Source organism: Myxine glutinosa, chromosome 6 (genome assembly GCF_964187855.1).
Source record: "Myxine glutinosa chromosome 6, kmMyxGlut1.1, whole genome shotgun sequence".
Lineage (NCBI taxonomy): Eukaryota > Metazoa > Chordata > Myxini > Myxiniformes > Myxinidae > Myxine > Myxine glutinosa.
The window spans coordinates 23,675,809-23,688,422 of record NC_136266.1 but is presented as its reverse complement, the minus strand read 5'-3'; the positions used below and the strand labels follow the sequence as shown (position 1 = coordinate 23,688,422).

General features: G+C 46.3%; 1 protein-coding gene across 9 annotated transcripts in view; it reads left to right on the top strand.

Moving 5' to 3' along the window:
* Nucleotides 1–12,614, top strand: part of TAX1BP1 (Tax1 binding protein 1) — a 249,415-nt gene that overhangs the window by 184,445 nt on the left and 52,356 nt on the right. For all 9 annotated transcript variants that reach the window (XM_078779689.1, XM_078779688.1, XM_078779687.1 and 6 more), the window contains 2 exons: nt 8,402–8,476; nt 8,563–8,655. In XM_078779689.1, coding sequence (XP_078635815.1) covers nt 8,402–8,476; nt 8,563–8,655 — 168 coding nt within the window. The remainder of the gene's footprint in view (nt 1–8,401; nt 8,477–8,562; nt 8,656–12,614) is intronic.

Below are 12,614 nucleotides of genomic sequence, written 5' to 3'. Positions count from 1 at the left end.
AGCGATGAAGAGAAGGACAAGTTCTGGTGTGCAATAGAGAAGCTGATGGAAAACGTGAAAGATGAGGGAGTTGTTGTGGTAGGAGGAGACCTAAATGGACATGTGGGAAGGAGTATAGACGGTTTTGAGGGAATTCATGGGGGTTACGGATATGTTGTGAGGAATGGAGAAGGTGAAAGGATTTTGGAGTTTGCTGATGGAGCTGGTTTGTTGATTTGTAATACTCAGTTCCAGAAAGAGGATAATAAGCTTGTTACATACACGTCAGGTGGGTCGACGACAACTGTTGACTACCTGATGGTGCGTAGGCGAGATAGGGGGCACCTCCGGGACACAAAGGTAATCCAGGGGGAGGAGGTTGTTTCACAGCACCACTTGGTTGTCTGCGACATAAGGGTAAAAGGTGTGAGGAAAGCTCGGCGGGTGAAGTAGCAACCGAGAATGAAGGTGTGGAGGTTGAAAGAGGTGACAGTGAAGGAGGCATTAAAAGAGAGGCTGAGTATGGCAGAGGATGATGTGGTTGAGCTTGAAAATGGTTGGATGTCAATGAAAGATAGTCTGTTGGGAGCCGTTGGTGAGGTATGTGGATGGACTAAAGGATCCCCGAGGCACTCGGAAAACATGGTGGTGGGATATTATTATTATTATTATTATTTTTATTTTTTTATTTTTTTTGTATACAAGATCGGCTCATGAAAGAGCTAACGTTAATCACGCAAAAAGTCGAACCGACACAAACCGACACATAAAACACAAAATAAGGGGAGCAGTAGACAAGATGGGGAGAGAGGGGGGAAGGACACAAACACAACATTTGAGAGCAGGGACATCGAGAGAACTGTGGGAGGGAGAGGGCTTGGGGGGAGGTGGGAGAGGTATAAAACATATGGACACTGCAAGGACTTTCAGGAAAGAAGTTGGAATTTCGAAAAAGTGTATCTGGGGTGAATTAACAGGGGTAGAAAAGATCAAGGTTTTGGATGGGGGAAGATAAGAGATGGTGGTGAACAGCTGTTTTAAAGACCTGGAGGGAGGAGTGGGATTGAAGGGCATGGGGGAGTTTGTTCCAGAGGCGGGAGAAAAGGGGAATGAAATAGTGAAGGTGAGCAGAGTGCCTAAATTCTGGCAGTTTAACCATAAGAGGGTTGCTGGCAGATCTTGTGCGACCTGTGGGAATATTTGGGGGACAGAGCACAGAGAGAGCTGGGGGAGCAAGGCCAGAGAGGAGTCGGTAGAAGACAGAAAGACCACCAACCTGCCTGCGGTGAGTAAGTGAAAGGCCCTCGGAGTTAGATTCATCGCGGGAGATTCCAATGATTCTGAAAGCTTTGGTTTCAACAGCGTGAAGCCGAGCTAGGTGTGAGGCAGGAGCACCGGCCCAGAGGGGAGAACAGTATTCCATTGAGCTGCGGATGAAAGCCTTGTATGTGGTGAGGAGCTCAGGTGTGCCAAGGAAGGACTTCGCACGACGCAGAATGCCCAGTCGGCGACTGGCTTTGGAGGCCAGCTTGGAAATGTGGTTTTCCCAAGAAAGATCATGGCAGATAGTGAGACCCAAAAGCTTGAGCGACAGAACTTCTTGGAGAGGATTGTTGAGAAAGTAGATGGGAGGGTTTTCCAGTCTGTCTTTTCGGAGAGACATAGTAAGAGTGTGAGATTTGTCAGGATTGAAAGACATGTTCCACTTGTTTGACCAGTCTGTGATTTTCTCCAGGTCTGCAGAGAGTGAGGAGGCTGCAGGCTGCCGATCTGAGGGATGAGGAATGGAGCGGCAGAGAGTGGAGTCATCAGCAAAAAGATGGAGAGGATTTTCCATAGAGTCGGAGAGATCATTGATGAAGACCAGAAAAAGCACAGGGCCCAGAACACTACCTTGGGGAACTCCAACCAGGACAGGAAGGGGTGATGAGAGAAATCCATTCAGGGCCACACGTTGACTACGACCAGAGAGGAAGTCCGCAAGCCAAGCGTGGAGATTTCCATGGATACCATGGAAGGAGAGTTTGGTGAGCAGAGCTGGGTGCCAGACTGTATCGAAGACATGTAATATGTCAAGGGAGACAGCTCTGATTTCCTTTTTGGCATTGAGGACCTCCATCCATTGTTGAGACAGCAGAAGCAACATGTCCAGAGTAGAATGACCTGGTCTGAATCAAAATTGATGATTGGAGATCAAGCCATTGGAGAAGAGGAAGGATTTGATATCCCAAGCAATGATGGATTCCATGACTTTGCTGATAATTGGGAGCAGGCTTATTGGTCTGTGGTTGCAAGTATCTGTTTTTGCACCTTTTTTGTGTAAAGCGGTAATGTTTGCTGAATTCCAAGATGCTGGCAGATGACCTTGAGCAAATGAGAGGGTGGAAAGAACAGAGAGAGGGTGAGATAGAGTGGCAGAGCAGGATTTTCAGACCCGTGGGCTGATGCCGTCTGGTCCAGTTGCAGAATCAGAGTCGAGGTTTGACAAAAACTTCCCCACCTTGTCAGGAGAGGAGGACACAGAGTCCAGGAGCAGTTGGGGTCGACTGGGTAAGGTGGGAACAGAGAGAGATGGGTTTGGGACACAAGATTTTGAGGCAAACACAGAGTTGAGGCATTCGGCTTTGTCACGTGCGGTGTCAACTGTGTAGCCATTTGAGGTGAGGGAGGGGCCAAATCCTGGAGGAGGGGGAACAAACGCCAGAAACGGATTTGACCAGACGCCACCAGGATTTGGAGGAAGGAGACAGGTTTGAGAGTTCTTTCTTGAGTGTGGAGAGATAGTGTTTCCTGGCACTCCTGAGGGTAGACACACACTTGTTCCGAGCTTGGTGGAAGGAACCTAGATTGCCTTCAGTGGATTTGCCTTCCAAGAGGCAAAGGCAAGTTGTTTCAGGGCAACTGCCTCACCACAGGATTCAGTGTACCATGGACGGGAGGAAGGGTAAGACAACTGAAGATGAGATGGGATAAATCTGTGCTTGAGAGAGAGCAGTTTGCTTTGGAAGAATTCCCAGGAAGAATTGATGTCAGAGGCAGTAGAGATGGGAGACCAGTCCAGATGATTGATGGCTGTTTGCAGACCGTGCCAGTTAGCCTGAGTGAAATGCCAGACTCGTCGGCGCTGAGGAGGCTCTCTGAGAATGGCCAGAGAGATGTCCACTTTAACAAGTACATGATCAGAAGAACCGATTGCAGCAGAAGAAGAGCAGCAGACATGTGCAGGGAGGTTTGTCATAACCAAGTCGAGAAGAGAAGATACTCCATTGACTGAGATCTCGGTCGGGAAATTGACAGATTGTGTCAGTCCCAATGAGTCACAGAAGTCCTTTGCTGAGGTGCCATGGCTGGTGAGAGAGGAACCCACACCCAGCCAGCTGGCATGATGACAGTTGAAGTCACCACATATGAGGAAGAGAGAGTTGGGATGAGTTGATAGAAGTTGGTCCATGTTGTCAGACAGCGACCTGTAAATGGAGTCATCACTGTTTGGAGGATGGTACAGAACACATATGAACAAAAGGTGGGAGCGGAGAGGAAACCGTAGCCAGAGGTACTCCTGGGGGGTTGGGTGGAGAGAGGGCAGTACAAGGAGAGTGAGGAAGAGAGTTTTTGATAAAGATAGCAACCCCACCACTAGGACGAGGCTCAGGTCTATCATACCGGAGGAGGGAGTAACCAGGAAGAGATATTAAAGAATCAGAGACATCTTGAAGGAGGAAAGTTTCTGTTAAGCAGATCAAGTCTGGATTGTCAGAAGCAACCTGAATGGAGAGATCAATCAGGTTTGAGCGAAGGCCCCGGATGTTTGAGGTCCATATCGTTAATGAGGAGAGAGGGGGAGCATCGGGTGCAGGAGAGGGGAGGGGTAGGGTCAGATGAAGGATGAGAGGGGGAGGTAGGAAGAGCAGTTGATAGTGTGTCTGAGATTACAGAAGAGTTACAAGAAAGGGAAGGATGAGGACGAAAGGTTTGATGGTGATGTGATGAGGCACAGTGAGGGGTTCTTTGAGGGGTGGCAGAGGAAAGTAGAAGGTTGGGGCAGGTGGAGGTATGAGATAGAAGGGAGATGAAGTCGGGAGGAGGCAGCTTTGAGAAGGTGGGAGGGGCGAGAATTGGAGAGGGATGGTAGGGAGGAGATTTGAAGGGGAGGGGTTGGGGGGGAGTTTTGTAGGGGAGGGGTTAGGGGGGAGTTTAGGAGTGGAGGGGCAAGGGGGGAGTTTCGGAGGGGAGGGGCAAGGGGGGAGTTTAGAAAGTGGATGATTAATGAAAGACAAACATTTATAACAAATTGGGTTTATTGTGATTTTCAAGTTTGCGAGCCGTTTTAGAACAATAGAGGAGGGGTGGAATGAATGTGAATTTAGAGCATGTAGTGATTTAGAATTATAAGAGATTGATTTTTTTTTTTGAAGTGGAATGAGTTGGAGAGGAAATTGAAAAAAGCCTTTTAAATAGGAAGAAAAACAGCGTGTTGTACTGCAGGGGAAAGTTTAAACATTTAAACAGAACCGTGAAGAAGAACAATCTAATATTCACAAAAATACCACCGGGGAGAGGGAGCCTCGAGGGACGACCACGAGTCACGTGAACAGTGCAAAAGGTGTCAGCAAAAGAAACAGGGCAAAACAGATCTGGGGAATGGCGTGAAAATGGGGGTGAAATGGGGGTGAAACACGTGGTCGAAGAACGAACGAAAAGAACAAAGAAGGAAATGTTTTTGTTTTTTTGGGGGGGTTTTTTGTTAAGATTGTAAACAAGGAAGTATGGGGTGAAAAGACTGGGAATAAACTGAGATAACGAGAGTAGAAGGACCACAATCGACCGCTGAGAGAAAGCAAAGCCTCCAGGTAGAAAGCTTAACCCTCTGGAGTCTACAAGTCGATTCTATCGGCTTCACACATGCGCCAAAATGTCTACAAGCCAAATTTATCGGCTCCAACCGCATTCAAATTTACCGCGCTATTACCGCCTCCTGGATTTGATGTGCATAATATATAATAATAATAATAATAATAATAATAATAGTAGACTCCAGAGGGTATAATAAAACCACCTTTAGAGGCCATTTTTTCCCCGCAAGCGGGGGTTGGCCTTTTTCGGGAACTGTGGTTGTTGTTGTTTTTCGGTCCCCTTTTTGAAGCAATGTTTTACGGCCGGATGCCCTTCCTGACGCCAACCCTTTTTGCCGCCTTTAACGACAAGCAGGGAATTACCAGTGAACTGGTACTCAATTAGCCGACCTCGGAAGGATGACAGGCTGAGTCAACCCCCCTGGCGTTAATTCAGCGATTGACCGGGATTCGAACCCAGGATCCTAGGATCCTAAGCCGGCACCCTAGCCGCTAGCCCAACACCAGGGACCAGGGGGTATAATAATAATAATAATAATAATAATAGTTGACTCCAGTGGGGATAATAATAATAATAATAGCAGACTCCAGAGGGTTAAAGAACTAGGCCGCAATATAACGCGGCACGAAATACTCGACCACTCTATACAGGTATGAAAGATTAACACCGATAATAATCTTCCAAGGGACGCACTATAGGTACACACACCTAAGATAAATACAGTTTCGACAAAAATACAATTGTGAACAATTACTTAACTTCGAGCGTGCGTGAAGATCGGGACAGCTTCGAAAAACAGTGACCTCCCCCGCAATATCTCGCGAGATCTCCGATTGGAAAGATCTCCAATTGGATGATGAAGTTGGAAAGAGGATTGATGAGAAGAGGAAGAAGTTCAAGGAGTGGCAGAAGGCGAAGGGTGCGGGGGCAGAAAAGGCAGAGCATGAAAGTTATAAGGCAGCCAAGAAGGCTGCAAAGAAAGAGGTAGCAAAGGCGCAGGAGGCAAGCAGGAAAATGTTCGGAGAACGCTTGGATTCGGAAGAGGGTCAGAGAGCGGTATTTAGGATTGCAAAGCAGATAGCGAAAGAGAGGTATGATGTGATGGGGGTGAGTTGCTTGAAGGATGAAGTGGGACAAATCGTTGTGGACCCAGATGGAATTAAAGGAAGATGGAAGAGATATATGGAAATGCTGTTAAATGCAGAGAATGAATGGGATGGCAACATAGAGAGTAACCCAGTTTTGGGACCGGCAGAGAAGATAACTGGGAAGGAAGTTGAGGAAGCGATAAAAGCAATGAAGAGTAGAAAAGCAGGAGGGCCGACGGGAGTTGTGGGAGATATGTTAAAGGCAGCAGGAAGTTGGGGTGTGAAGAGAATGACAGAGATCTGTAATCTGGTGGTGAAAGAAGGCCGCATTCCAGTGGATTGGGAACTGAGTACCCTCGTCCCTCTATACAAGGGGAAAGGTGACCCTCTGGACTGTGGCTCGTGTCGAGCGATAAAGTTATTGCAGCAATGGAGCATGGAATGAAGGTATTGGAAAGGGTGTTGGAGAGGAGGATAAGGAAGAACGTGAAGATCGACGAAATGCAGTTTGGATTAATGCCAGGAAGAGGAACGACAGACCTGCTTTTTATTGTACGGCAGTTGCAGGAGAAGTACATGGAGAAGAGGAAGAAGTTGTTTCTTGGGTTTGTTGATCTGGAGAAAGCATTCAATAGGGTTCCACGCGAAGTCATGCATGGGCATTGAGGAAGTTAGGAGTGGAGGGATGGTTGATCAGAGTAGTGTTGGCAATGTACTTAAGAGCGCGCACAGCTGTAAGGACGAAGGACGGGAACAGTGGTGAGTTTGAGGTGAAGGTGGGAGTGCATCAGGGGTCTGTACTAAGTCCACTTCTATTTGTAGCTGTGATGGAGGTGCTTGCTCGGAATGTAAAGGAGGGTTTACCGTGGGAGTTGTTGTATGCAGATGATCTGGTGTTGATTGCGGAAAGTATGGATTGACTGAAGGAGAAGATGAACAAGTGGAAGGAATGTACGGAGGCAAAAGGTCTGAAGGTGAATATCGGAAAGACGAAGATCATGGCAACTGGTAAAGCATGTGGTGAGGTGGAAAGAACTGGGAAGTGGCCGTGTGCTGTGTGCAGGAAGGGTGTCGTAGTGAACTCCATTCAATGTACAATGTGCGCTGAGTGGGTTCATCAAAAATGTAGTGGTCTGAGAGGGTCATTAACCAGTGTGGCAGCTACATTCAAGTGTAAGGTCTGCACAGAGGGAGCTGCAGATGGAGGAAATGTTGAGTTGGATCTTCGAGACAGCGTAAAGCTGGAAGGTGTGAAAACATTTTGCTACCTCGGAGACATGCTGAATGGAGAAGGTGGATCAGATTCGGCAATGGTTGCTTGAGTGAGATGTGCATGGAAGAAGTTTCGGGAACTGAGTGGCGTGCTGACGGGGAGGGGAGTGTCGTTGAAGCTGAAGGGAAAGGTGTATGCTGCATGTGTGAGAAGTGTTATGATTTATGGGAGCGAGACATGGGTAATGAACGTGGAGCAGCAACGAAGGCTAGAAAGGGTGGAAATACGAATGGTTCGGTGGATGTGTGGAGTATCATTGGGAGAGAGGATGACAAATGATGAGTTGCGACAGATGATGGGAATGGAGCCTGTGATGGATGCTGCAAAGAGAAACAGGTTGAGATGGTTTGGTCATGTGTTGAAGAAGGATGAAAGTGACTGGTTGAGAAGAGTGATAGAAATGAATGTAGAAGGAAGACCGAGAAAGACGGCTAAAGGTGGTGAAAGAAGAAATGCGGGCAAGGGGGTTAACAAGGAGATGCAGAAAATAGGGCAAAATGGTGAAGATTGTCATGGGGACAGCAAGGCTAACCCCTGCTCTAGCAGGGAAAATGGCCTTAAAATGCCTGTTGTTGTTGTTGTTGTATGTGTTAGCTCTCATATGAGCCTTGACGAAGTATACAAAAAAGACATGTCTGGAGAGATGGCCCTGATTTCTTGTCTTCCATTGAGGGCCTCCATCTATTGTTATGAAAGCAGAAGCAGCATTTCAAAGGTGGAGTGACATGGTCTGAATCTGAAATGATGGTCAGAGATCAGGCTGTTGGAGAAGAGGAAGGATTTGATGTCTACTATTGTTTTGAATTCCATGACCTTGATAATTATTGGAACTTAGCTGATAGGTCGGTAGTTTAGTTTTGTATTGTTTGACCACGCATCCTGTCCCTTTGGGTTTGGATGTATGAGTTCGTTTAACCATGTGCTTCAGCCTTCGGGATAAAGTACATGCTTGCGCACATTTGACAGGCTTTGGTGGACTGTGTTCTTTGGCCGTTGGACCGAGGTGCACACCCTCATCTTTGTTACAATGTTCGATTTAAAAGATAAAAATTGTCTTTTCCAATTCACCTCTTATTGATTATCCAGAGGCAGCTAGTTTTTTTAATCAATTTCTATTTTGGTTCTGCATTTTTTATTCGTGTTTGTTCGATAATAACAATGATAAAAGTCTGTCTTAACTGTGGCATTTTATTTGTTTGATCCGTAGATGCGGTATGATCAGAAAACTTGTGAAGTCAAACAGCTGCAGCAACAACTAGAGAAGCTGAAGAAGGAAAAGGATGTAAGATTAACGCTACATTCGTTTTTTTTGTTTATTCCAGTTGTATTGTAATGTTTTTGATAATTGCATAATGCCTTGTCTTTCAGGAGGATAAAGAAACAAATGTACAGTTAGCTATGGAACTTATGACTCGAAAAAATTCCTCGAGCAGGCTGGAAAATGAAAATGCATCATTGAAGGTAGGCTGATTGAAATATTTTGAAAATGGGAAGTGTCTGCAACATTTTCTGAATGCTTTATTTGTTGTGAATACAAATTTGAGGCCTATAAGAGCTAGAGCACGGAGCAGATCAGGTTGCAACAGAACAAAAGGAACAGTTGAAAGAGGGGGTAAACAAAGTGGATGGAGACTTGGACAGCGGAACAAGAAACACATCAAAACCGAGACAGGTTTTCCTCGCCTGCTATCCGAGGAGTAGGCCTGGGCTACACGAAAACTAATTCAACAATACAGCACAGCGAAGTACGATTTAACACAGAAAATTGGATGAAAACGCAAGCCGCAACACATGGACAAAAATGACAGAAAAACCCTGCGGATCGGGTTCAGAAAACTTCTCTTTTGTTGAGGTGGAAGAAGCAGTTGCAGAAATCGACCTATATGTGGAGGAACCCCAAGGCGGAGGTCCACTTGAATTGTTTCCCCAAATATTTTTGGTTATCGGCCAGAACTAAAATTCACTCACACTCACAGGCCACGCAACCAAAGACGTTTTATACAAGTACCTTCTGTGGACACCACCCCTTAAAAAGGTTCTTGCATAAAAGTTTATTATTATTTTTTTGTTGTTATGTTTTCAATCTCCTCTCAGTCAATTCTGGTCATTAAGCTTGAGTATTACAGTAAAAATTGATAGCTAAAAGTACCCTTCAGTCACCATGTCACCTCACCATCCTGCCTACATGGAAAGATAAAGGGACGCAGACACATGTCTGTCCTTCGTGACTAGATGATTAGTGATTACTGAAGAACATTGCCGTAGGTGGTGGAGATGGGAAGGAGGGTGGCGGAGTTTATGCGTGCCAAAAATGTTTGATATTTAGGCAAGCAATACAACATCAAATGATGCCGATAGCATCTTGCATCACCACGCATCATGTGAATTTTTTGATAAATGTAGCTTCACAGAGTGGCATGTTTATAGGAAACACTCAGTTCAAATGGCCTGTTTCGCTAAATGTGAGCTGGTACCTACTGTATATGAAGAGGGGCATGTACTTACCAATATGAAGTCGATGAACGAGTAATATTAAATCAAATTTATCATATAACATATAATTGAAATGAGTCCAATCGATGCTGTTGAGAGGGTCATTAACCAGTGTGGCAGCTACATTCAAGTGTAAGGTGTGCACAGAGGGAGCTGCAGATGGAGGAAATGTTGAGTTTGATCTTGGAGACGGCGTGAAGCTGGAAGGTGTGAAAACGTTTTGCTACCTAGGAGACATGCTGAATGGAGAAGGTGGATCAGACTCTGCAACGGTTGCAAGAGTGAGATGCGCATGCAAGATGTTTCGGGAACTGAGTGGCGTGCTGACGAGGAGGGGAGTGTCGTTGAAGCTGAAGGGAAAGGTGTATGCTGCATGTGTGAGAAGTGTTATGATTTATGGGAGCGAGACATGGGTAATGAACGAAGAGCAGCAACAAAGGGTGGAAATGCGAATGGTTCGGTGGATGTGTGGAGTATCATTGAGAGAGAGAGAGGAAGACAAATGATGAATTGTGAAAGATGATGGGAATAGAGCCTGTGATGGATGCTGTGAAGAGAAACAGGTTGAGATGGTTTGGTCATGTGTTGAGGAAGGATGAAAGTGACTGGTTGAGTAGAGTGAGGGAAATGAATGTCGAAGGAAGTAGAGGACGGGTAAGACCGAGAAAGACTTTGCTAAAGGTGGTGGAAGAAGAAATGCGGGCAAGAGGGTTAACAAGGGGAGATGCAGAAAATAGGGCAAAATGGAGAAGATTGTCATGGGGCCCGCAAGGCTAACCCCCGCTCTAGCAGGGAAAATGGCCTTAAAATGACTGTTGTTTGTTTTGTAGTCCAATCGATGCTGTGCTGAGCATGTGTTGCTTCACCGAGAGGAAGTGCTTTTTATCGATACTGCCATGATTTGGGAAAATGTCCCTCATTATTGAGTCGCATCGTCAATTTGAGACGGGTGTTAAAAAGTTCAAAATTTTCTGCATGTGCCACTCGTCTGTAGTCAAGCCTCACCCAGCTGTCGTCATGCCTCCCTCCTCCTCTCCACGGTGGTCCCTTCCTCACAGGAGTGACCAGGATTTCCCACCTGTAGAACTCGCTGGGTTTGCCTGCCATTATTTGTCTTTTCAAATCCCCTCTGTTTTCTATATAATGGTACAAATGTGGGCCAATAAATGGCGTCATGTAATTAAGGCATCCCATCTGTTTGTTTGAAACATCCATGGGCACGTATGTTTAGAAGTGGTTCAGTGGTTTATTTTATCGTTAACTAGCTCAAGTACCCTGCATTGCCAGGGGGAGGGGGGGAGAGGAAAGGGGAGAGGTGTGATGGGGGGTATAGGGGGCCGGAGGGGGGGGGGGGCGAGGATGAGAGGAGGAAAAATTTACCAGTGTGAAGAGTGCTTTAACCTCAGTGTTGCCCAGGTAAAATGGAAATTATTATTCTCTGCCACCACCACTAGGTGGTGCTACATTGTACACATTTGCATAGCAAATTTACGTCTCCCCCGGACTTCCACACCCGAGCATGAGGCAGTGGCCACATAGCCTATGTTACCTCTCGCACAAAGTTGTATTTTTACCCCAAGTTTGGAGTTTGTACCTTAAAAGATGTGGCCGTTCATAGAACACATACAAACAGAGAGAGCGATTTCTGCTTTTTATAGGTATAGATTATTTTGTATTTCTCCTTTTGTTTCCTTCCTGCATGCCATCATTTCTTGCTCATTAAATATACACTACATGACCAAAAGTATGTGGATACCCAAACATCGAACATCTCATTCCAAAATCATGGGCATTACTATGGAGTTGGTCCCGCCTTTGCTGCTATAACAGCCTCCACTCTTCTGGGAAGGCTTTCCACTAGAAGTTGAAACATTGCTGCAGGGATTCACTTCCATTCAGCCACAAGAGCATTAGTGATGTTAGGCACTGATGGGCAATTAGGCTTGGCTCGCAGTCGGCATTCCAATTCATCCCAAAGGTGTTCGATGAGGTTGAGGTCAGAGTTCTGTGCAGGCCAGTCAGGTTCTTCCACACCGATCTCGACAAACCATTTTTATATGGACCTCACTTTGTGCATGGGGGCATTGTCATGCTGGAACAGGAAAGGGCCTTCCCAAAACTGTTGCCACAAAGTTGGAAGCACACAATCGTCTAGAATGTCGTATGCTGTAGCGTTAAGATTTCCCATCACTGGAACTAAGGGGCCTAGCCCGAATCATGAAAAACAGCCCCAGACCATTATTCCTCCTCCACCAAACTTCACAGTTGGCACTATGCATTCAGGCAGGTAGCATTCTCCTGGCATCCGCCAAACCCAGATTCGTCCGTCGGACTGCCAGATGGTGAAGCGTGATTCATCACTCCAGAGAACGTGTTTCCTCTGTTCCAGAGTCCAATCGCGGCGAGCTTTACACCACTCCAGCCGATGCTTGGCATTGCGCATGGTGATCTTAGGCTTGTGTGCGGCTGCTTGCCAATGGAAACCCATTTCAGGAAGCTCCCGACGAACAGTTGTTGTGCTGACGTTGCTTCCAGAGGAAGTTTGGAACTCGGTAGTGAGTGTTGCAACCGAGGACAGACGATTTTTACATGCTACGCGCTTCAGCACTCGGCGGTCCCGTTCTGTGAGCTGGTGTGGCCTACCACTTCATGGCTGAGCTGTTGTTGCTCCTAGACATTTCCACTTCACAATAACAGCACTTACAGTTGACCAGGGCAGCTCTAGCAGGGCAGAAATTTGACGAACTGACTTGTTGGAAAGGTGGCATCCTATGACGGTGCCACGTTGAAAGTCACTGAGCTCTTCAGTACGGCCCATTCTACTGCCAATGTTTGTCTATGGAGATTGCCTGGCTTTGTGCTTGATTATATATACCTGTCAGCAATGGGTGTGGCTGAAATAGCCGAATGCACTAATTATAAGGGGT